The 25,886-nt window shown below is 36.6% G+C and overlaps 1 protein-coding gene and 1 non-coding gene across 3 annotated transcripts in view; one reads left to right on the top strand and one right to left on the bottom strand.

The window, feature by feature from the left end:
- The window catches only part of PRDM5 (PR/SET domain 5), a 206,545-nt gene that overhangs the window by 95,032 nt on the left and 85,627 nt on the right, over positions 1-25,886 (top strand). The window contains exons 6-11 of one of the 2 annotated variants that reach the window (XM_004265090.4): positions 1,025-1,117; positions 1,378-1,499; positions 5,366-5,445; positions 9,769-9,853; positions 11,098-11,255; positions 25,402-25,495. In XM_004265090.4, the coding sequence (XP_004265138.1) occupies positions 1,025-1,117; positions 1,378-1,499; positions 5,366-5,445; positions 9,769-9,853; positions 11,098-11,255; positions 25,402-25,495 (632 nt within the window). The remainder of the gene's footprint in view (positions 1-1,024; positions 1,118-1,377; positions 1,500-5,365; positions 5,446-9,768; positions 9,854-11,097; positions 11,256-25,401; positions 25,496-25,886) is intronic. The other variant, XM_004265091.3, reaches the window with a different exon arrangement.
- LOC117199592 (U6 spliceosomal RNA) lies at positions 6,934-7,040 on the bottom strand. Its single transcript, XR_004480867.1, has one exon. It is a non-coding gene; the product is annotated as a U6 spliceosomal RNA (small nuclear RNA).

The following is a 25,886-nucleotide window of genomic DNA, read 5'->3' as shown; positions in this document are numbered from 1 at the left end:
AAACTTCTCTTACTATATGTAGTACATTGGTTTTTGAAACATTCTGATTATGAAGTTTAACAAGTAAACATTGTTTATGCTAATCAATCTTTGTCCATTTAATAACTTGCCATTAAATATTAAGCTCATTGGTGTACTAATTTGAAATCTGATATGCATAATTTAGCTAGTGCTTTGAGGTGGCAGATCAAGTTTCAGCGGTCTGCATTCGATATTCCCTCTGAAATCTGTAAAAAAAAAAAAAAAAAAGAAAAGAAATAGTTTAAGAAATGGAGAGAGTTCAGAGTATGAAGAATACAGGGCCATTTTGGGAAGCACTGTTTATTTCCTAGCGATGTTGGAGAAATAATTTAAAGATGAATATGTACAAGATATGATGATGAAATGAATTAAATGGTCCCAATCATTGCTCTGCACCCTTTATTATTTTAAATATATTAACAGCATATTAAGTTATCCTTTTACTTAAGTATTGTACAGTATCGTGAATTATTAAAAATGAGAAAGTGGATACATATATTTATAAACTTATTTTTAACAGAATGTCACTTTGCATATGAGCAAGAAATCTTTAACATAGGCTTAATGTTTCATTTTTTAATTCATTAAAGTAAAATTCTGAAACATGCTGTATTTCATATTAAGACAGTTTTCATATATGCATCCACTTTTGCTTATGAAATTTCAGATGAAATATTTCTGTTCAAAACTTAAACTTAAAACTTGGAAATTCTCTTATACACTCTTTAAAAAACCAAGCAAGGGCTATATAGTTTTTAATGAATAGATTTTAAAACTGCATTCTAGTCAGCTTTTATTCAATTTAGTATTACATATTCTACACCAAACATACTTTTGCTGAGCTGAGTCTTATAGTTCAACTGCAGGTGCTACTTAAAAGTTTAAAGGGCAAAAGGCAGAATGAAAGGAGAGATCATGAATGTGACTTCATTCAAAGTAGAGATATTTTCATAAGTCTTTGTCTTAGACTTCCAGTGTTTGTTTTTTGTCCATTTCCCCTCAGTGTTCTTCAGTGCTCAGCGAAAAGCAGTCTGAAGGATTCTTCACGAAGTTTTCAGTGCTCTATTTGCAATTCTTCCTTCAGTTCAGCATCAAGGTTTTGTATCTGAGTTGTCAGGTGGCTGTTATATAGTTGCGGGTCATCGTAGGCGTGCATGCTTTCATGCTTCTTAGTGATTTAGTATCATATGGCTGCAGAATTTCAGTGCTTTCCTTCCTACCTGCCTAGGTAACACTTGTAATGGCCCTGAAACTCTACTGGGGAGCATGCATTACAAAAGCCAGCCTGGATGTTAGAAGTTTGTAGGTGTCTTCACCATTTCTTCTCCCTGTTTCCCATTCCTGGTTGTCTTGTAGTTTTGAGCAGCACCAGGAGACTTGCCGGGGAGATGCCAGGTTTGTGTGTAAGGCTGACAGCTGTGGAAAGAGACTGAAGAGCAAGGATGCCCTGAGAAGACACCAAGAAAACATCCACGCCGGTGAGAACTCATCAGAGGGTTGTTTTTAAAGGGGCTTCCTCTCCCCAGGCCACAGCGATCTGTTTTTAATTCTCACTCTTGAGGAGAGAGCTTGCTTTTCCATTGTATTTCACACAGATGTAGAGCTCTGGAAATGGCATTTTTTTCTTCCACTGAGCACTATTTCTTTTTGATTTCAGCAATATTCGTCATTTTTCTTATCTCTGAATTAATCATAACTGGAAACCTAAGCTAGAATCTAGTTGTGCTTGGTAGCCAGGCGCATTAAGAATTAATGTTTTAAATAATAATTGTAATATTTTAGCATGTGAAATTTCTCTTTTAGTAGATATATTTTAAAACTGTTAAGTGATGCCCTTCTGCCTTAATATTTTTACAGTAAAATTCCATTTTTAAAAATCCTTATATTTCTTCTATATTGGAGAAAATTACTGGCTACATTTTGACATGCTAATTGAATATATTTGGATTTATAAAGTAGATACTATTTGAATTCCTCCTAATGGCTAGCTAAACAATAAGACAAATAGAAAATTTGTCACTTAGATTTCATCTGCTTTGCACATGGTAAATGTATTTTGACTTTAGGGATTGAATCTGTTGCACTAAGTAGAGCAGATGATTATCGTCAGAGTTAATGTTTTCTTTCTTCAGTGTCTTTTCCTTAAAGGAGGCTGAGGTTCATGGCACTCCTCTTATCCTTCTATACTTACATTTTTCTCATGTGTTTACTTTTGCCGTTGGCTTCTGGGTGGAAATGTCTTTCTGCAAATGAGGAAAGTGTTATTTCTTTTCTCCTATCCTGTTTATTCTCACATTCAGGAGAAAATAATAACCGGTACTGGGTTTCTGTTTCCTATACTTGTTCATTGTCCAAAAAGTGTCTCTTTTAATGCTAGTTACAACTTCGCACCACCAGTTTGGGCTGCACGCTCAGTACAAGCCATATTTGAAAGCTCAGGGTGGCTGAAGGTATGGGCTTGTGAAATGTGGCTTCAGAATGGTGCACATCACTTGGACTTCACAGTGTTCTGATTTCTTTCTTTCCTTTTGAAGGATATAGAGAAGATGACATTTTTCTGAATTCTTTCTACTTGGGCCTTTCCTGTCTTTGCAAAAGGCAATCATAACTTTTTGATAGACCTGTCTCTTCCTAGTTTTTGTTTTTTTAAAGCTGTTACGTTTAAAATGCTGTTCTTAATTTTCTCCATCTTTGTCTGCAATGTATTATAACAAATCTTTCATGTCATTTTTAAAGTTAACTTTGCTGAACTAAGTAAAAAAACAGATGCACACTGAAACTCTGGAAACTTGCATTCTTGTTATTGGGCATGTGGTCTTCAGACTGTGCTAGAAGCATAATTTCTTTGAGGCTTCTTGTAGTTGGTCTTGGATATTAAAATGTTACTGATTCTGAAAACTTACGGTGATTTTGTAGGAAATAACGTAAAAGGAAGTTTTTTATTTTTCTGTGTTTGGATCACATAAAATATGAAACTTACTGTATTTCAGCCAGAGGCCACCATGCATACTTTTTGCTGGAATTGGTGCTCAATCGGTCATTCATAGCCCCTCTCTTGCTTCTTCCCTTGCATCTGTTAGCTACACAGACATTGGGGGAAAGAATATTCCATATTCAGAATAGCGAAAAAAGCAGTGTTCCTACACATGGTCGTAGAACGCTTTACTGTAGAAAGACAAAGGTATTCAAGGAAAGAGAAGATCTTGCAGCTTTTACCACCAACAATGACAAATGTTCCTCATTAGACGATATGAATTGAAGATGCTGAGAAGAGAGAAGCTGAATTTTTAAATATGGATCACATTTTTCCATAGAAACTGTAACATATGGTGGGTAGGTTCTCAGACTAGTTCCTAGAAGCACACTTAACGCACATAGTGCTGAAACTCGCAGTACTTAAGTGACTACGTATTCAGTACAGTTGTATTAATTTTCAGTGCATCTCCTACCTTTGTAAGTAATGTGTTCCTGAGTCTTTTTGAAAGCTGAATCAGAAAGTCAAATGTCAGACTTAACCTGAATATAGTAAAACTAAAATGGTATAAAGTCTAGCTGTGGCTTTGTAGATGCTCTTGTCCTTGAACCTGGGGAAGCTTGTAGGGTGACCTTCCCAGTTACTCAAGAGGAAACAGTGAAGGGTCTAACTTCCTTAATTCACCTTAACCATCTTTCTCTTTTGATTTCGATTCTGCAGATGCTGACATAGAGATTTTGTATATATGGGAAATAACATTTATCTACATTGTCAGGCAAACAGTCATAAACTTTTCCCATGTTTCTTCTCTGAGGAACTAGGATTCCAGTCCTAGGATGAAGAACAGAAGCTATAGGAGGAGAGAAGAGATTGAAGAGTAGGGATGGGGGTTTGGTGTATTGCCTGTGATTCTAGCTGGAGGAGCCATGGCAGGAGTATTGGGATAAGGTGAAACAGGTGGTTGTGGAAATGTCACTTCTCTTTCTCTTCTCTCCCTCAAGCCTGACCTACCTTCTGGGAAAGAATAAGGTCTAGTCTCAGAGAGCAGCTGAGTTGAGGGATAAGCTAGGGAAATAAAGGATTGTGGGTTAAAGGAGGGACATGCCTGCTGGTGCAAGCTGGAAAAGAGGGAATATTCTTTCTCAGTGGCCCCTCATGTATAATAGATATGGATGGAGAATTGATGACCAAATGCATGCTGTCGGATATTCATTTTCCTCGGGAGAATTTTCTCCTTTAGTAGCCATATTACTTGTCAATCACCAAGAAAATTTTTCTTGGCTATACTATTTGGCATGCTAAAAATAGTGCATTATATGAAATCCGTATCTTGAATGATAAGACAAAAATTAATCTTTTCCTTTTTCTGAAAGTGTTGCTGTCTTGTAAACACAGTCTTTTAATCAAGTTATTTTGTAATCGTGTTTTCTACTGGTTTTAGATTTCTTTCAAGAAAACAGAGGAGTGAGGTCGTGGATGAGGTTGAGGTTTTGGCAGGAATAGCCATGGATTAGTCATGTGGGGGCCAGGCAGTGGCTGCATGGTGGTTCCTTTTATTATTTGTTTACTTTTTGAGTATTTGTAGTCAATCAATTAAAAATTGAAAAACCATTCTGTGGTTACTTACGATCGTGCAGATGATATTGTTATTATATCGTATTTGAAAATCTTGTTTTGTTGAGTCTTTTGTTTTTTATAACCACTGTGAAATTTGAAATTTGAAATGGTCTACTATAATTATAATCACTCTATAAGAAGACAAAACTGAGCTTTGTTTTGATTTGTAAAATAATATGAATGCCAATATAATGTTTCATTGTTCTTGATTTTACCTTATTCTGGTTTTTAACATTAATATGATAAATCATATACTCTCAGATCTTGCAGGCTGATCAAGTCTAGTGCTGAAAAGAATAATCTCTGAATTCCATTTTTAAAAATCCAGCTGATTAAATCAAATATTCTGTTAAAATTTAAAGCAAGTAGCAAAATCAACTTACGAGTTAATAAATAGTTTTCTTTTATGTACACATTTGATTAATTTTAATTTTTCACGGAAGTGTGCTTTTCTCTTTTAATACTAAATTAGAACGTGGAAAGGTGAAAGGCCCATTTTATATATGTAGAAAGTGGTATACCAAGCTGAATATTTCTCAGATTTTGAAAGCGTTTAAAATGTAGCCTCTTCTTTATCTGAGTTTAATGGATATATCTGCAACACTGAAAATTTTGGAGTTGTAAGTTAAGAAGATGAAATACCTGTTTAGAAATGATAAATCACCTAGAAACACTGTATCTAATACTCCTCTTAATATTCTCATATAAATCATGGTGGTATTTTATTTTATTTTGTTTGTTGTTTTTGTTTAGGGGATCCTAAGAAAAAACTCGTATGTTCAGTGTGCAATAAAAAGTGTTCTTCAGCATCAAGCCTGCAGGAACATAGGAAGGTCAGTAAGATAAAGACTAATGCTCATCATAGTGTAAGATCTTTTAGTCATTTATAGTGTCGGCCATGAAAATTTTTAGCTGATTTTTATATTGTAAAGACAGAGTTTTGTCATTAATTTAACTACTAACATATTCTAAAATGCAAGACTGATATGCAAAAGAGTGAACTCTCGCAAAAGAATATTTTGAGTTGTTTATTGTTGTTCGGAATTAGTAGAAATATTTCTCCAACACAGTATTGTGTCTGACTGACACCTCATACTGGTTTCAAGCTTTCCCAGTTGCTGTTTGCTCAGGAAATACTATATATTTGAGGAAACCATATATTTTTGTGTATTTATGATATGCTCTGCAGTGACATTTAGCTTAAAATGGATGCATATTATAGTTAAGTGTGGCAAAACGAAGACAAAGAGCTCTATTATTTTGAAGAGCTAAAAATAATGTAGAAGAATGTCAGAGTGTTGTTAGCAGAAACGATTATGCTGTTGACCCTTGAACAACAGAGGTTTGAACTGTGCTGGTCCACTTTTAGCAGATTTTTCCAGTAAATACATACTCCAGTACTACACGATCAGGGGTTGGTTGACTATGCAGATGCGGAGGGCCCGCTGTAAAGTTACACGATTTTTTCACTGCAGGGAGAGGTTGGGGGGTGGGAGTGGGGTGCAGTGGGTCCAACCCCCAAACCCCCGTGTTGCTCAAGGGCCAACTGTGTTAGGAGAAAATAAATTTAATACATTTTGCAATAAGCATTCAACTTACTAAGTTGCTATCTTAATGTGAAAGTTATCCTGAAAAGTAAATGACAGTTCTTAACCCTAACAACATTAGCACTAGGTAATAGAATTTTCGACAGAATAGAATTAAATTAAAATTTAGATTTTGTTCATATCATGGCAGAGTCCAAAAATATATTTTATGTTATATTATAATAACAAAGATATAAATGATTATTTCCTGTGTTCATATATTATTTTTTCAGAATATCTAGGAGCATATAATATTGTCTTTTAGTAATTTAATACTAAAGAAGAGAGGAGATGATACTAGTGAAAGTAAAATTTTACTTTTGTTATGGTTTGTAAGTTGAATTTTGTCTCTGTGTGTGTGTCTGTATTCCAAAATAACTTGACAGGCCTTAAAACTCATATGATATTCAATGCTGTAGCTCCAAGCATGTGCTGTGGATTTAACCTGTAACATATAAGACAGTTGAATTGTTAAGATGTCTGAGGTTATATCCTGCATGTTGAATGATTATGATCCTTAGGGAGAAATAATGCAACAGCACTGGACAGGAGTGAAGACAGTGGATGTCACCTTCTTCTGTCCCTAACCCCCCATGTAACACTGGGCCTGTGTTCTCTCATTTATGAAGTGTGACTTTTGAACTGATCAGTGTCTTTTAATTACTTCTCTTAAGTGCCATGAAACTACTTTTTATTTCTTTTCAGTTTCCATGTGGTTATTTTATCAGATTGTTTAAAAATATGGAGTACTTCAAGAATTTGCATATAATTCCTGTTCAGGGGCCATGCTAATCTTCTCTGTATCATCCCAAATTTAGTGCACGTGCTGCTGAAGCAAGCACTGAAGCTACCTTTTAAGGGAAGTTTTGCACAGAACTCCATTCCAGATGCTGCTGCTTTTACGTCTCTCTTCCTCCCTTCTCATCACCCTTAAGGTTTCTGAAGCAGAACCTAGTCTGAGACAAAAAGATTAAATCCAGTTGAATAAACATTAAAAAAAAAATCCTCATACTTTTATAATTCTTTGATTTCCTTCCCTGATCTTAAGAAGTTGAAATTTAAGATATCTTACCAAATTTCAGATTTTCCCAAATAGACTATTTCAACAAAGTTGGTAGTGGGGCATATTTCTGAAAAGTGTTCTCTTTTCCATTTATTTTCTTCATAACATAAGAACTTTTCCCCCAGGGAATATCTTGGTAGATGTAAATCCTACCTGGTGGTGGTGGAATACAGCCATTCTGTTTCTGCAAATGTTAATAACTTAGTAGCTCAGTGCAGCTCTTCATTACAGCATAACTCCTCTGACTCAGCCTTTCTGAAGCCACAGGCAGCTTTTACTGACTCCATTTTTGACTGTTCTTATAGATGGGTATGTCTAATGTCTAATAGAGTTTGGTTGTAGTATTGCACCTTGCCAGTAGATGGTGCTGTATGAATAGGTCAAATTTATATTATAGTCTAGAACAGTGTCTTACATTACTGTGTACTGCCCTGTATTACAATAAGATATATTATGATCCTCCTGAAAATTATTTAATTTGGGACTGCAAATGATAAGTTATTACCATCCATGTCAATTTAATAAGCTGGACATTTTACAAAAGGTGCTTTACTTAGCATTAGGCATTAATTAGTGTCATTTTCACTTTAAATCTGATTGTTCTATTAAAACTTTTTTAGGAGTTTTGAGAATAGCTTTGGATTGAATTTTCCACTATAAGATAGTCAATACAAAAATGCTTTCATGTGCAGTAAATATTCTTTTTTATAATTTTGATAATATCAATTCAATTCAACCTTTAAAAATGTTTCATGGGGCTTCCCTGGTGGCGCAGTGGTTGAGAATCCGCCTGCCGATGCAGGGGACACGGCTTCGTGCCCCGGTCGGGGAAGATCCCACATGCCGCGGAGCAGCTGGGCCCGTGAGCCATGGCCGCTGAGCCTGCGCGTCCGGAGCCTGTGCTCCACAACGGGAGAGGCCACAACAGTGAGAGGCCCGCGTACCGCAAAAAAAATAAATAAATAAATAAAAATGTTTCATGTTTCAGAAGCCATGAGAGTTAAGTGAACAAATATATTTTGCAGTAATTTATTTAACAGCTGCCACTTTCATATGGATAATTTAAAATTTGTATATACTAATTAAAATTTAACATTAAAAATGAAAATAAATATGTTTTCATTTATGTATGTCTCAGAAGGCACATCATCATTTTTTAGAGTAGCTTATTATAAAAGATATATGTTACAGAAACAGAGTTTAAGAATATAAATCTGTTCTTATTATCTTTAAATAAACATTACACCTCATATAATTGCTGTGAGGGTCTTTGATGATTGAAGATGTTGCCTTTAAAATTTCTTAGGCTGAAAGTTTTCCTGCTGTACTATGTGGTACTTGCCTTCCTCAGACCTGTCATGTGGCTGGACATAGGCTTAAGGCACAGACTACAGACCAGGGATCTGTGAGCCTTGCCCCAGCTTCCGTTTTCCTTCCTGGTGACGTCTTTTCACCATTCCTGCCTTGAGTTCCTCTGCGGTCACTTAGGTCAGGGGAGCCGTTTACCAGTCCTCCACTCTTTACTCATTGCTGTACCAGTTCAGGGTCTTCTGCCTTGGCTTTCACTCTGTAGTGGCGCTAGATATCCTGCAAGGATCACCACAGTATCTTGGCTTCCTGCAGAAGGACCTTTGCTTGTCTGGGGTTTAGTTTTGTGAGCACTACCTTTAATGACGTTGAAACAAAAACAGGACCTCACCCAAACCATTTTTGAATCTTCAGCAAAATGGTATGATGCTCTTATTCATTGGGGTGATCAACATTTCTAATATAAGGCTTCCTGCAACACATTCCTCTTAGAACTTTGTACATTGTTACTGGTAATAAACTAAGCTTCTGCTTTTCATACCGCCTATTCAATTTCTCTGATTAAGTCTCTGGGAGGGAAAGAACTAAATTTAATATTAAACTGTAATATTTATTTAGCCGGTTGTTTGCTAAAGTTATGCTCCTCCCCCTTATTATAATTTTTTAAAAATAAAACTAATAAAGCTTTTTATTGTGGTCGTCCTATCCTGTGAGAGTTTTGCAGTGAGCTAAATGCTTTTCAGAATCATGTATCTCCTTGTCTCTAACATTAATTAATGTGTTGTTCTGTACTACATATATTTAAGTTTAAAGGAGTGTTGACTACTATAAAGGGGATATTTTTACTGGCAAGTTACGTATTTCCAAGTCTAAATTTGTGCATAACAGAGACTTAATATATACTAGGTATAATTTTTTACAGAGAGTGTAAATTTATTATGCACTTTAAAAATAGATCAGCTGTTTTACATATTTAAATAACGTGCAGTCTTACATTTTTTTAATAATATGTTTCTACTAGGTAACATGTTCATTGCATTTTCAATTTATGTAGGATAGTGTGAACAAATTAGGGCTGAATTATAATATATAGTTTGGATATTGCAGTAGCAACTGTCCACATGTTTATACTTTTACTTGAGCTCTGTACAGTTTTTGGCTTTGATAGTTGACTTAACTGTCAATTTAACGTTTTGCAGATTCATGAGGTATTTGATTGTCAAGAATGTATGAAGAAATTCATTTCAGCTAATCAGCTAAAACGTCATATGATCACGCACTCAGGTGAAATACATATTTTTCCATTCGTATTGAAATCTCTACAAAAGATTCACCTCGTCATTTTCAGGAGCTCTGAGAGTGGTAATCAGGAGACCTGGTTATTAGTTCCAGGTTGGCCATTGACCGGCCATGTGATTTTGAACAAGTTACTTAGCTTCTCGACCTTAGTTTGTTTCTGAAGCATATGTGGTTGGACTAAATGAAATTGAAGATCTTCAAACTCACCATTTAATTTGTTACCTAATCCTCCTTGAGCCTCTGTTTCTATATTCTTCATCTGTGAAAAGATATCCTACCTTTCAAAATTGCTGTTCAGGTTAAACAAAGTCATCTATGTACCACACTAGCAGAGTGTCTGATATTTAGGAGCGATTCAGCAATTATAGTTCCGACATTTCTAGGTGTTTTCACATTCTAACTAAGGAACTAATAAATGTTAGTGAGAAATTTATAAATACATTTTGAGAATGTAAGTTTTTAAAGCTATAGTTTCATTTTAAGCAAGTTTGAGTAACAGGTCAGTTACACAGACTTAGTAAAATTCAGCTCTGAAAATAACTTTTGCTTTATGAAGTCTCTTTTCTAGAGTTTAGAATGTCTGTACTTTGAGACCATTTAAGTCAGAATGTTTTTGAATAGCTACTTCATTTGGAGACAGATATAGATATTTTGGCAAATGAAAATGGAAGATCAAAAATGGTGGATCGAAAATAGAAGATCTGGTGGCCTTCAGATATGCTTTGCTTGAAAAAGTTGTCATCATTACATGAATATTGTATAAATGTGAATTTTACCCAGCAACCTAAATGTGTAGTTTCTGCTGAGAATTGGAAGCTCGGCCTGTGTGGGGTCTGTTGGCCCAGCAGGAGGCAGGTCTGTCCTTTACCTTCATCACTGTCAGGCCACTCACCCTTTGCATTCGGAGTTGTGACCCTGACTTGAACTCATACCGATCAGCAGATTTTTCATCTAGAAGTAGGATTTCTTCCTTGAATTGAAACTTCATCTTTATATCTAAGCTACTTTATACATTTAGCTTGCAAATAGATCAATAAAAGAACAAACTGATGTTTCTTTTGTGAATAGGCTCACATATCTAACAGATGGATTGGGTAATAGATGGTTTCAGTTGTTTGGATCATGTTTTAGTTGACTTATCCATAAGAAGTAATACAAGGTAAGGCTGTTTTCCTTTTTATCCTTTACCTTTATATAGATATGAGATTGTCTCCACTCATTTTTCACAGAAAAACGACCCTATAATTGTGAGATTTGTAATAAATCTTTCAAGAGGCTCGATCAAGTGGGTGCTCACAAAGTAATACACAGTGAAGACAAACCTTACAAATGCAAGCTTTGTGGAAAGGGATTTGCCCACAGAAATGTTTACAAGAATCACAAGAAGGTAAAAGCTTATTAATATTGTTATAAACATACGTATTTTTGCTGATTTCCTGATATAATTACCAATTGTTTACCTTCAAAGAAGTTTCTGGATATCCGAGTCATGCTGTACATATGAAATAATTGGAGAAGATCTTGCTTCTGTTTTCTAACCACTCACTCAGGCCGTAACCCCTGTGGCCTTGTTTCCTATCTGTATTCTCTACTGACACTGTTCTCCTCACAAGCAGAGTGTCATCCTGTGTTTTCCAGCGTTGCAGTAACTGCAAAGTCTTCTCTTCTTTCTTTCTATAAAGTTTGACACTCTTGCTCTTGTTACCTTTTGGAAATCCTCTTCATCTATCGCGCCATTTTAGTGACTCTGCTAGGTCTTCTGCCAGTTTCTCTGAGGGCTTCTTTGTTCTCTGAACCCTCCCCCAGGGGGTTATCCCGGCTGCTTTGACTGTAGGCCTCTTCTATGTTCTCAATGTCCGCTATATCCATGAATTCTGGTACAAACTCTGTACTGATGATTTCCAAGTGATTTATTTTGTTAATCCCAGCTCTCAGACACACATTTGCCACTGCTCGTGTGATACATAACTGGGCACCTTTTGACCTAATGAATTTAGCACGCTCCAGATAACTTCACTTTTGGAAGTTTCTGTTAAGGACAAAAGCATCTAAATATCCCAGTCTCTTTCTGTAATATTAGCCCCTTTTTAGAATTAGAAGCTAATTCTTAAAGATTGTACCCTCTACGTTGCCTTATCACCGTCACAATCATCCATTGCTTTACCATTTCCACATCCCGATCATGGCTCATCTTCATCACTTTAATACCCATCTCATTCAGCTTCTTGTTACTTATCACTTCCCACTTATTCAGCTAACTAGATAAATCATCCCAAAGCACAGCTCTATCACTCTTGTACTCTAATATTATAAGTAGATTTCCAGCACCTATTAACATATGATGCTTTACCCTGTCACTCGGAGTTCTCTACACCATGACCTCAGCTTCCTTTTCCAGCTTTGTATCCTCCTATTTTCTGCATGAGACATATCAAAAACAACTCAGCATGACCTCTCTAACTTCTCCCGTCCCTCCTTTCTAGCAGGACTCTCTTCAAGTTACAATCTCTTAGTTTCGTCTATTGATTTTTGTTTGCATTTCCTACACTTTACTCAAGTTCTTGTATCAGAAAGTTAGTTTTGGGCTTCTCTGGTGGCGCAGTGGTTGAGAGTCCGCCTGCCGATGCAGGGGACGCGAGTTCGTGCCCCGGTCCGGGAAGATCCCACATGCCGCAGAGCGGCTGGGCCCGTGAGCCATGGCCGCTGGGCCTGGGCGTCCGGAGCCTGTGCTCCGCAAGGGGAGAGGCCACAACAGTGAGAGGCCCGCGTACCGCAAAAAAAAAAAAAAAAAGAAAGAAAGAAAGTTTTATCTAATCTACTTTGTGTAGGTAATAAATAATGTTTGAATTGAATTCAGAAAATGTGTGCAAAGATATTCATTGTCTTAGAAGTGTATGTTTAAATTTGTGATGTGATACATATTTGCTTATTGATTTTGGTATATTGTAGGATGCTATTAAACAACGTATAAATAATGCATTTTCAAATAACTTGTTACCTTTTTATTTGCAATATTCCATTGGAATTATAATTATTTCAGTATTTATTGGGACTTTACAAACACATCATTTTATCTCTTTAAATCATTTAAGAAGTTACGATATCAGTTTCAGCTTCAGTCTAAAAAGAAAAGAAAAGGCAGATTTACGAAAGAGTAAACAGGATTGATTGATGGTGTACCAAATCATCTCTGCCTGATTTCTTGCTGACCGCCCTTATGTTTAACTCAGGCATTATATGTTCAGAGGCAGGACCACATTCATTACTGCTGCATTGGAATTACATGCCTATAAAAAATTATCTGGCTAGTTTCCTGCTAAGTCTCTGGAACCCTCTTGCTCCTTTCTTTGATGAAACTGATCTACCCACATTTACGAGTTTTTCACAGTTTGACTTATGTTATATGCCATATGGGAATTTGACACAGGATCTTTGCACCATCTCTCATACCTTTAATCATAAATCATATGAAAGTAATAATGATGCCTTGGGAAGGATAGAAACAACGATGCCTGTAATTTCCAAAATGGAAAGCACATTCAATCCTTCTGCCGTGGACAGTTGTGCTTCTCACTGTGTTATGATCCTAGCGTGTATTTGGTATGGTTACATGAAAATGTTTAAAATATTTTCCAAGAGTTATGGTGAAAAAAGCAAATCAACTTTTTCTTCCTTCATTATTCATTAGTGGCCAGTTCCAAACCCAAAAAGTAAGGATATGCAAGGAAAGCAGGAAAAAACCCCGCTAAAAGTCACACCCATCTTCATCATGTAGCATGACCAAAGGTTGTTATTTTAAATAAATTATTCTTTGGGGTTTTTGATTATGTAACTTGCGTATTTCTATTATACTTCTTTGGTTTATTTTGGGGTCAATTCTTTTAACATTTAAATTTGCTTGAAAAGGAAATGTTTTCATTGTGATGGACAATAGGGCGTGAAATTTTGAAGGAGTGATTTCTGTTTCTTAAACTTAATTACTTGTTTCGTCATCCTGCCAGTTATACAAGCTCAACTGGTCAAAATTAGTTTTTCTTTTCCCTAACCCTTCCTGAGAGTCATTTAACCTGATTCATAGTTGTATTTTTAGGATCTAGTTAAATAAAGATTGTTCGTCTGGATCCACCTATATTCTGTGATCCTTTAAATCACAATTGGACAGACATTTCAGAACCGCAGGAAACAGAAATTAGTTAATTAGTCTTCACCCTCCATTTTGCTCCCTGTCAGATTTAAAGCAAAGCCAAACTGAGATGTGTATAGTGCTTTCTACTCCTGTGACGGGTGTGGTATCTAGATGGGCTGAGCCATCTTGGATCCTGGAGCTGGCACTACTTGCTTGATGATGGGAATGAGTACAGAGAGGTTTTGTCCTGATTAAGTCACAGACAAGCTCCTGGGGGAAAGAGCTGTGTCTATTCAAATGAGAGACCTGTTTTCCTGACCTTTATATGACCTTCAAGGGATGAACATTAGAAGCCGATGAGGAACTCTGGTCATAACCTCTCCTAAAATAATTCCATTGGGTGTCCTCTACTAACACCTCATCCAGTGATTTCCAAATTCTGGGCCATGACCACCTTGTGGGTCTTGAAGTAATTAACTGGGTCATGAATAGAATAGAATAGAACAGAACAGAATAGAATAGAATAAAAAATACAATAGAAAGTATGAGAGTAAGGGTCATTTAATGAAATAATACACGTGTGTGTGTGTCTGTGTGTATGTGTTAGATTTTGATATAAAAATTATCTTTTCGGTCATGATCAGACAGTTTGAAAGACACTGCAGGTCAGACTTTGTGCAGGTGAGATTTTATTAGACCTTAAAGAAAAGGACAGGTCTCTCTATAAAGAAATCAGGGATTAGGTTCTAAGACCATAATATATGGCATAAATTTTACGTAATAAAAGAAATCTTTGTCAGTCTCTAAGAAAGGTGCCAAGTTGTAGATTGAAAGACAGTGGCTCAGTAATTCCATCACAACCACTTTTTCCTTCAACTTTGCATCAGATTTCTCTTCTTCAGGTGGGTTGTAGGTGAAGTAGTGGGTGGTTCATTTAAGGTGTTGTACGTCCAGAATTGCCTATTTTTGTGTTCTAGCAGCACATTCACAAGGATGAGATGCACTAAGGGGGGCATGCATGTAGGAATTGAACCTGACAGAGGAAAGGAACAGATACAGATGTTCCTCTGAAGCTCATTTAGTTAATGGCAAATTGCTTACCCTGTTTCAGTTATTTTTCTTCGGTGGATGATGGGATGGCATCGTACAGTTTCTAATGTAAGCACCTTATTTCTCGTACTAGACAGTAAGCTTTGAAGATAGATGCTGTACTTTAATTCACGGCACCTGTTGACCACATTGTGCTTTGAATGTGGCAGACATTTTCCGAATGAATAAAAATGCATGAAAAAATTATCCCAAATAAATGATTTAATGTTCTTAGTTAAATGGTAGTTATGATACAAGGAGCGATTTCTCTAAATCTCTATTTGCCATATGTATTGCAGCATTTTTCCCTTTCTGAGCACTCCCTTTCTTGACTTTATGAGCATATCAGTGATCTAGTGATCCACTGAAAAATCATGGTTGTGTTCCTTCTGCACTGGGTTTATCAGCCCGAGATAGCTAAGAACTCTTTAAACCTTTCATTTGAAGACACTGCACAGTTCTAATTTTCTGAACCCTTTCCTGGCTCTGAGTTAGATATTTCACACGTAGCTCACTTACTCCCAAATCAGTGATGGCCCTTTGTCCCCTGAGAAACTTTAATAGAAGAACCTGCCTCCCAGCTTGCTTCTGCTTCCCCAGATTATGATTGAAGAGCCGTCAACTAAAGACTGTGCCTTGGTGTTTCCCTGAACCACAGCATTGCTGCTGCTCTTCAGAGCTTTCTTCACCCCGGTTCCTGTGGGCACAGGGCCTTGCCTTCCAGGTCTCTAGCCTCTGACTCTTGCCTTGCACTTAAAGGCTCAGACTGGCTCTCACCTCCAGAATACTGCCTTTGTTCTTTGCTCTTTACCAGCCCAGCCCAACCCAGGGGTTGAGCTCACTTTACTTGACGCGCCTGATCAAGTGCACACCGTAAGCCTTCTTAAAACCGCAAAGGGAAATGTTCTTTATTTTTTAATTAATTTTGTTTTCCTTTTTTTTCCTTTGTAGTAGACATCTTATGAAAACAAATCCCTAAAATCATACATGAATGCATGGGTAGTCAGTTATGCAGCTTAGGTTAGAATCCCCGGCACCAACCACCCTCCCTTCTGCCTACCACGTTTCTAGGCCCCTTCCCAGTGAATAGCCTCTGGGCTTTCCCAAGTATATTAACAACTGTACACGTTGTTGTACAAATTATTTGTTCATTATTACCACATCTACTACTATATTCAAAGGCGGGTGATCCTAGTAACTGGAGGATATTTTGTAGACTGAGTAAAATTCAGTTTTTATCCTCAGCATAATGCCGTTGACATACTTTAAGTCACTGTAATGGGCTGGAATAGGGAAGATTAGAAATGGGAAGGTGCGAGCTGGAGGTGGTTGGGTGGCAGAGCTGGGAAGGTGGGGGGTAGAAGGTGGGAATGGTGACCATTGGAATGGAGAAGAGAGTGTAATAAGAGACTCCAGAGTGTTAGGTTGGGAGGGGCGCTTTCAAATGCTGTAAGTACAGAGCACCTCCTTAGTCACCCTAGTAAATCGTCAGGAACTTCCACGTTCCACACTGATGTTTGTGTGTAAGAGGATGTGCTTTTTGGGTGGAGCTTGGAGAAAAACACAAGGTCTCGGCTACCCATCTGGGAGAAAAGTATATTTAAATGTAAATGGTTTTATGACACAGATGTCATTCAGGAACTTACTTCTTTGCCTTGACATTATGACTTGGAGAGCATTTCAGGTAGGTTCATATAAAGCTACTCATTTTTTATGACCATTACTATTTTGATACTTCAGTGAACATCCTTTTACATAAAACTTTGTAACTTTGCCAAGAGTATTTATGCAACTAGATCTTAGGTATGGAATTTATGGGTCAGATATTAAGTTCACTTTAAATTTTGATTGCTCCTGCCCAACTGCCTTCTGAAAAAGCTCTTATTTTCACTTAGTAGTGATGAAAGTGCTCCGTGCCATCACAAACATCTATGTTATCAGCCTTTTTTTTTTTTTTTTTTCAGTCTGAGAAGTGAAAGGTGATGTTTCATTGCATTTTAGCAATGGTGGGTGAAATTCTTTTTATGTTTTTTTTTTTCCATTTTTCTTCTGAGAAATGCTTGTAGGTACTCTTTGTCCTTTTTCTGCTGGCCTATTTGGCTGTTTTCTTATTGATTTCTAGGAGCTCTATAGATATTATGAATATCAATACTTTGCTGTTTTTGTTTCTAATATTTGTCCCCATCTATCAACTTGCATCTTTTGAGTAAAGAAGTTTTACATTTTTATGTTTTCAAGTATGACATGGATTATGAGTTTTATGGCTTCTGAGTATTTATAGCTTCTGAGTTTTAAGTCTTATTTAGAAAACTTTCTTATTCCAAGATTATGCAAATACTCGTCAATGCTTTTAAAAGTTATATTTCTTTTTTAATTGGTATTTTAATCCATCAATAATTTATTTTTAGGTATGGATTGAAATATTGATTCATACCACTGCTATCACATTATTGAACGCCAGTTGTATAAATCTATTTTTGGACTCCATTCTGTTCCATTTAATCTGTATTCCCTTGCAATATCAGACTATTTTAATAGTTGCGATTTATAATGTTTTTTAATATCTGTTGGACAAGGGCTCCTTTGTAGTTTTCCTTTTTCAAAATTCTTTCACATGGTGTTTTGGGAAGATTAATGTTAATAAGCAGATGTCTTATCACTGCTTCCTTTTTTTATTTTTTTCCTTTTTTTGCGGTAGGCGGGCCTCTCACTGTTGTGGCCTCTCTCATTGCGGAGCACAGGCTCCAGACACGCAGGCTTGGCGGCCATGCCTCACGGGCCCAGCCGCTCCACGGCATGTGGGATCTTCCCGGACCGGGGCACAAACCCGCATACCCTGCATCAGCAGGCGGACTCTCAACCACTGCGCCCCAATGCTTCCTTTTTATCTTCCTGGAAATCAGTGTCATATATTAAAAAACAGCTCCTCTTCACAAAAATTCTTCAAATATACCCTTGTTCTTCTGAATGGTTTGGTTCAGATATGTTCAGGATAGAAAAAGCAGGAAATAAACACAGTTTATTTTCCTCTATTATCATTAAATTAATTCTCCATTATCAGTATATTTCTTATTTTTTTCATGTATTAAAACATAGTATTTAGTATAACATGGAGATCCTTCCCTTGTCCCTTTCATTTCTATTCTACCTGAAATTCTACCAAGTTTGGTTGACTCGTTTCTCAGCCCAGAGGATCTATTAGAAGAAGACTAAGTGAAAGAGGATTGGGGGGAAAAAAAAAAAAAAAAACTCAGGTTAGCTGTAGCCAGAAGACTTGGTGATGGTTTGTTTCACCCAGAGAAGACAAAAAACTTTAGAAATAAACTGTGACTCATAGAGCATGGCAAATGGGGGAGATTTAGCATGAGGGCAGGAAGTGTACTTATGTGAACCCGCAATAGACAGGGTAATGAATTTTAAATGATGTTGACAGCCTTAGTGAATAGGTAGTATAAATTTGGAAGCTAAGTTAAAATAAATGGAAAACTATTACTTTTTTAAAAAGAGACACTCTTCTCTCTTCTATAACAATTTGTATCAAACTAGAAAATGCCACAAACTTGAACCAATGAAAACTAGAACTGTACAAATGAGAATTGTATGTTATAATTAAAATATGCTGACGTGCAGTATTTTCAGTAAAAAATAAGCTTTGAACCTAATATCCCATATTGAGTGTTTTATATTTAAAATTAGAAACTAGAATCAGTTTAGAATCAGACTGATCTTTTGACTTTGTTTGCATCTGTATTATGTTGAAAATAGATTAGTTTTTATAAGGGTTTCAATTGAGAAAATATCCTCTGGCCATGTTGACACTTAGATAATTGGGTAGTGGTTTAAATACACACACACACACATACATACACAGACATTTTACTTTATATCTATCTATTCCAAATATTTGGAATCCTATTCTCATCCTATTTCCTATTATCTGTTAATTACTAGGGATTTATACTATAAGAAAACTATTTCCTGTTGAAGGACTGGTATTAATTTTTAGAGTAATTTTTGGATAGGACTGGAATTGATCCATTGTTGTTTGTTTGTCTGTTTGTAGTTTAGGAATCTGCACTTGTTTCTCTTTGGATGGCACATAAAGTTCATTGCAAGATTACCAATTTATTTCGCCATCTTGCCTAGCAAACAAGTTATCCACTAAAGGAGCTAGTATAGCTGCTATGGTGTGTTACATATGACTTATAAAAATTAGGAGGCCTACTTCTATGCAGAATATTCTGCTTCACATTATTATGATGCATCTGAAAACTTTTATCTTCAGTAGTGAAGCTACAAGTTTCTGTTATCTGGACAGTTTGTGAGGGGACATGGTTGCTGTTTCCAGATATTCAAAGAGCTTCATTTGGAAGCGAGAATAAACTTGTTCTGTATGGCTCTAGACTAGCTGTAGTAAATAGTGGCCATGCAGAGGCAGAACTTTTAAATTAATGGTCAAATCAGCTAGCCTGAAGAGTCATGTGTTGAAAGCACAGTTTGCTACAGGTATCCTTGGTTACAAATATGAGATACCGTCTCTCAGCAGTATAGAAGAGGGGAAAGCCCCCTGAGTTGCCTTCCAAGGAAGACTTCATCTGAAAGCCTGTGATTATTTCTTCTCTTAGCAAATTCCCTTTGCCTTGATCAGGGTATTACAGTTGGCCCTTTGTGTCTGCGGGTTCCACGTCCACAGACTCAACCAACCGCGAATGCAAAGTATTTGGAAGAAAAATTCCAGAAAGTTCCAAACAGCAGAACTTGAATTTGCTGTGCACTGGCAACCATTTACATTGCATTAGGTATTATAAGTAATCTAGAGGTGATTTAAAATATACGAGAGGATGTGCATAGGTTATATGCAAATACTATGCCATTTTTTTGTTTTTGGAGTATAATTGCTTTACAATGGTGTATTATTTTCTGTTGTATAATGAAGTAAATCAGCTATATGTATACCTATATCCCCTCCCTCTTGGACCTCCCTCCCACCCCCTCCTATCCCACTCATCTCGGTCGTTACAGAGCACTGAACTGAGCCTCGTGTGCTTTGTAGTATGTTCCCACTAGCTGAGAGCATCCTTGGATTTTGGTAGCCTCTGAGGTCCTGAAACCAGTCTCCCACAGATATGGAGGAGGAGTGTCCTTAGGGCTGTGGGGACTTCAGTAGTTGGCCCCTTGAGATTATGGTTTTGTACTAATGAGTTGTGGCTTTCAAGCAATGGAAAGGTTGGACTGGCTACTCAAGGCTGTACTCCATCTTCACTTCTCTGTGTAGCATGAGCTACCTTTTTCTGTACTGAGCTTAAAGAAACTGATTTCTTCGGTATTTCTCCAGTTTCTATTCATTTTTGTGAGTCCTTTTAAGGAAGCCAGTTGTAAGTCTGACAGTAAAAATTTAATCCACAGACCTTGTAAACAGCCAGATGACACACATTTTATAAAACCTTAGGTTTATTATGTGACCCTGTGGGATAGCAATATACTTTTATACAGACTTCAATAATGAGATTTTTTTTTTTTAAGAATAGTTCTAACACATGTATCTCTGGAATAATTTTTCCAGTTTTATTTTATCTCTACTTATTTCCCCTGAATTTGTCATAGTTTTCTTGTTTTGCACATGACTGAAAGAAGAAATGTCATTTCAAGTAATATTGCTAACTGTGGAGCTGTATATATTACTGATAGTCAAAGTTATTTTTAATTGTGAATGGGCCTGAGGAAAATGCTAATCTGCTCTCATGAAATTAGTATTTGGTTTGGTTGGCTAGAAATGTGATAATTTGTTAACTATTGTATAAAAATTATGTTGTAAACTTTCTGAAGCATTCTTGAGACATTTTCCTAGGTGTTACAGGTAGTGCAACACATTTTCTTACGTATTTTCTACATCTGCAACAATAATCAGACATGGTGCATAAAATGATATATTTCATAGTGCCAGTTCGTGGACTAGCCCATTTGTTACATCAGCAGATATTGGTGTCTCAGCGCCTGGCATTTAAAAGGAGGGTGTTCTGGAGCTCAAGGATAATGTGATGAATAAGTCAGTGGAAAGTTTGGAACCCTGTAGAGATGAAAAATGGAAGGATAAGAAACCCTTTAAGAGGGTTAATTTTATTTGGTATTTGTAAAATATATCTTGGAGACAGAAGTCCTCTATCCACAACTTGCAGGTATTTCACTACCACCTTACTTAAATGAGATTGAATGCTGAGACTTTCACAGGTCATGCCATCACACCTCCGTGGTGTTGGGCATTGGAACCTTTTTGACAAAGTATTTATTCACCTGGCTATGTACTAACTAACAGCTTACTGCTTGAAACGTGCTACTGACTTCAGGTCAGTATCTAGAAGTTGTGGCTTTGGTTTGGTTAACATAGGTCTAAGGCATTATGCTGTCCCAAGTTCTTTAATCATCAAGCCACTAAATCATATCCACAAGTTGTTTTGTCCTAGATTTGGAAAAAGAGAAAGAATGGGTTAGGGTGGAATATATATTTGGAAGATTAAAGCAACCCTGTGTTCCAATTTGGATGCTCTAAAAATGAAAGAGTTTCTTTCTTTTTATAATATTATCTACTAATTGTAGGAAATTAAAACATCAAAGAAAGTTCTAGAGAACAAAGCAAAAACTCTGTCAAATACCACTGTCCACTTTACTGTGAAAACCCTTCTCAGTGTTTTGTAGAACATCTTCCTAGACCCTGTTCTGTGTGAGTATGAATGTGCCATAAATGGTATTCTACTGTATAGCGCTTTGCATTCGGCTTTTGACACTCAAAATATGTTATGGAGACTTTTCCATATCAAAGAAAAAATATATTTAATAGTCGCTAGAATTTAGTTAACTAGGTTTATAACTGTCAATGGGAATTAAAAAAAAAATTCTTTACTTTTTAAAAAAAATTGTGCAAGGGAATTCCCTGGCAGTCCAGTGGTTAGGACTCCATGCTCTCACTGCCAAGGGCATGGTTCAGTCCCTGGTCGGGGAACTAAGATCCCACATGCCGTGCAGCGCTACCAAAAAAAAAAAGTGCAAAAATTTGTCCGATATATTTCTATAAAAGGAATTGGTTAGTCAAGAGGTCTATGCACAGTTATCATTTTGGTATATAGAGCCACATGGCCCTCAGAAAATTTACATTCCCAATTACCAGATGTGAGCTTGCATGTTCTTACCCTTCAGACAACACAGAATGATATCTGTTTTCTTCACTTCTGCCAGTCTGATAGACCATAGATAGTATTTTGTTTTAAATTTTTCATTCTTTAATTGCATTCATGGCTGGAAGTATTAATACTGTACGTAATCTGACATCCCCAAGTTTTAGAGCCAGTAATCCAGACTTGAAATATTCAACTGCCTGTTGACATCTCTTAATAGTCATCTGAACTTGCCCAAAATTGAAGCCCTTATCTTTTACCCAGACTTGTTTCTTGCTTGCTCTTTCATATACTAGTTAATGGCTAATCCATCCTACCGTTACTCAGGTCACAATTTTGGAGGCATGCTTGCTTCCTTCTTTCTGTGTCTTATGCTTCATATCCAGGTCTCTCTGCAAAACCTGTTCACTTTCATAATAGATCCAGAAGCCTCTGACTTTCCTTCACATTAGTGGCTCCCACCCTGGTATAGGTCTTAATCATCTCTTGCTTGGTTTATTGCTATTACTTCTCAGTTTCTCTGCTTTCCCTTGTCTCCCTATATCCTGTTCTCAACACAGCCACCTTAGCGTCCTGTTAAATGCCAAGTGAATCATGCCTCTTATCTGCTTAAAACCCATTAGGGAGATTTTATATTTCTCTCAGTAAAAGACAAAATTCCTGCAGTGGCTAACCAAGCCCTACATGATTTGCTTCTCCCATTTCTCCACCTTCTCCCATTTCTGTGCCACTCTTCCACTTAGTTCCTATCACACTGGCCTCCGTGGAGTTTCCTGCCTAGATCACCCAGAGGGAAACCTGCCCTTGTTGCCCCAGTGCAATCAGATCTTCTCTCAACTGTCACCTTCTCAGCCAGAATTTCCTTGACCACCTGTTTAAAATTGCTACCCGGGCTTCCCTGGTGGCACAGTGGTTGAGAGTCCGCCTGCCAGTGCAGGGGACACGGGTTCGTGCCCTGGTCTGGGAGGATCCCACATGCCGCGGAGCGGCTGGGCCCGTGAGCCATGGCCGCTGAGCCTGCGCGTCCAGAGTCTGTGCTCCGCAACGGGAGAGGCCACAGCAGTGAGAGGCCCGCGTACAGCAAAAAATAAATAAATAAAAAATAAAATTGCTACCCCGTTCTCTGAAACATTTGCTGTCCTCTTTCCCTGCTTTATTTTTCTCTGTAGCATGTATCTGATATTTTATCATTTGTTGATTGTTCCTCTCTCTCTGCTAGAGTAAGAGCTCCACAATAGCAGAGACATTTGCCTTTTTTTCCCCACAACTATATCCCCAGAATATAAAATAGGACTGGCATGTAGCGGCATGAAGTGCATATCATAGACTTGGCGCAAAATAAATAATCAATGAAATTTTAAGAGTGCTATTTGGAGGAGAGTCCTTTTGCCCTTTTGGGGGAATTTTTATATTATTAATTTGCTATAACTCTTTATATTAGTAATTTTAAACTTTTGGTGTATGTTGCAAATATTTTCTGTGTCACCGAATATTTTTGCCTTGCAGTTTTAAATTTAATTCTCTCATCTGAGTACCCGGTTTTCTGCCATGCCTAGAAAGCCTTTTCCTACTCAAAAATTATTTAAATATTTACTCATATTTTCTTGTATATTTAGTGTCTTATTCTTCACATTAAAAAAAATATAGCTGAATTGAAATGGGATTTATCTCTTGTAATGGGTGGGGAATAGACACAACTTAATTTTTCCTGAATATCGATACAGTTGCCTCACAACCATTTACTAAACAGTCCACTGTTCTTATACCAATTTGAAATGCCATATTTTCCTATACTAAATGTTCATATATCTTTGGTAATGAAAGAAACCTACTCTTTGTTCTATTTTATTGATATGTTTATTCCCACCTATCATTTTAATATCTCTAAATAACACATTTGAATATCTGTAGTTTATCCTGAGTTTTAAATATTTGTTCCTCCCATCCTTTTTCTATATTTTTCACAGTTGAAAACAGTCATGATAATCCCTTTCTCACTAACATTATGTTAATAGGTAATATTTATATCTTTAATATTATAGTGTCCATTAGACAAAGAAAATGTATAAATCTGTATGCTGTGAATAAAGTGACTTTTCTTTAAATAATTCCTTTTATTTTTATACCACAGTTATCATAACATAACCATCAATTATATGATTTGCTTTATTTTAATAAGAGAACATAGTTCAGTTTTTTACATGTTAGCATTTATGAGCATTGTTATCTCGCCATCCTTGGTAGAATAGAATTTTATTTACTGAGTTGTGCCCAATGCGTTAATACTGATGTGTAATGGAAAACAGGTGAAGTGAGTAAGCTGTTTTTACTGTTGTTTTTTGTTTTTGATTTTTAGATCTAGCAGGTGGATTTCTGTTGTTTCTTGTTTACACATATATTTTTGTCTGTCACGGATTAATAGTGCTTCCTACATCTATGCCGCTTGACATTGGGCAAGTTACTGAAACTTTTTGAGCCTTAGTTTTCTCATCTATAAAATGGAGACACTAATGGTATTTTATTTATCAAATTGCTATTAGAATTAAGTGAAATAATTCATGTGAAGTGTTTAGCATAGCATTTGATCCAAAATAAATATTTAATTAATGATACCTGGTGTTAATTATAACATGAGTAAATGTTCTAGTTTAATTTAGGGGAAAAGCAGCACCTAGGACTGAAAATTATTTGAAGTTAGTCAGTGAAGTTGAAGGAAAAGGGTGGAAACAGTCTCCCTTATACAGTTTCCTTTGCCTGTGTTGAAAATGTTGTACCAGCATAAAGTTTGTCCATTGATAAAGGAGGTTTAGTCTTTAGAGAAATTGCGTATCATTTCACTCTGCAAACTAGATTCTGAGAAATCCCAGTGTGTATTGAGATTAGCATTTGAGATTATAGGAGCAGTTTCCTTTATTGTTTATCAAGTTTATAGTTAATTAATTTGAGAAGTTAAAAATACAGTCATTTTTTTCCCCATGAACACAGCCTATTTGTGTTCCCAATTTTACGGGGGAAGAATGTCACCAGAAGGAACAGGATATTGTCCACCTTCCTGTCTTTCCTGGTCGCCATCATGAATCCAGGCTCCAATTATTGTAATGACTAGTTGATTCTAGAGAGTCCTGACTCACTGTTTCTTTCATCTGCAGACCCACTCTGAAGAGAGGCCTTTCCAATGTGAGGAATGTAAAGCTTTGTTCCGGACCCCATTTTCTTTGCAGAGACACCTGCTTATACATAACAGTAAGTCACAATCCAGGCAGTTGAGGACCAAAGGAATTATATCATATTTTGTTCTTATAACCTTTGAGAATGTAGGCATCACAGAAGCGGACCTATAAGTAGTTATGTAATGTGCTTTTAAACTTAAAAAGGACCGATAACTGCCTTTCCCCTTTTCATCCTTTATCCTTGATTTATTTTCCCACAGTAAGATTAATCATTTTATGAGACATTTTATTTTATATCATTTTTCCCACTATTAAAAGCTGTGTATAAAAACATGTTCAGTAAAGTGTCTTTGAAATTTGTTCTGAAACAGACGTTTTTGTTCCCTTTTAAATGTAATGATTAAGGAAACATGCCTCACTCTTTAAAACATGCAGATATCTGGCATGATTTTATTAGCTCACAG

Source organism: Orcinus orca, chromosome 4, assembly GCF_937001465.1.
Source record: "Orcinus orca chromosome 4, mOrcOrc1.1, whole genome shotgun sequence".
NCBI classification, from domain to species: Eukaryota; Metazoa; Chordata; class Mammalia; order Artiodactyla; family Delphinidae; genus Orcinus; species Orcinus orca.
The sequence above is the reverse complement of the archived record's forward strand: the minus strand, read 5'-3'. Positions and strand labels throughout refer to the sequence as shown.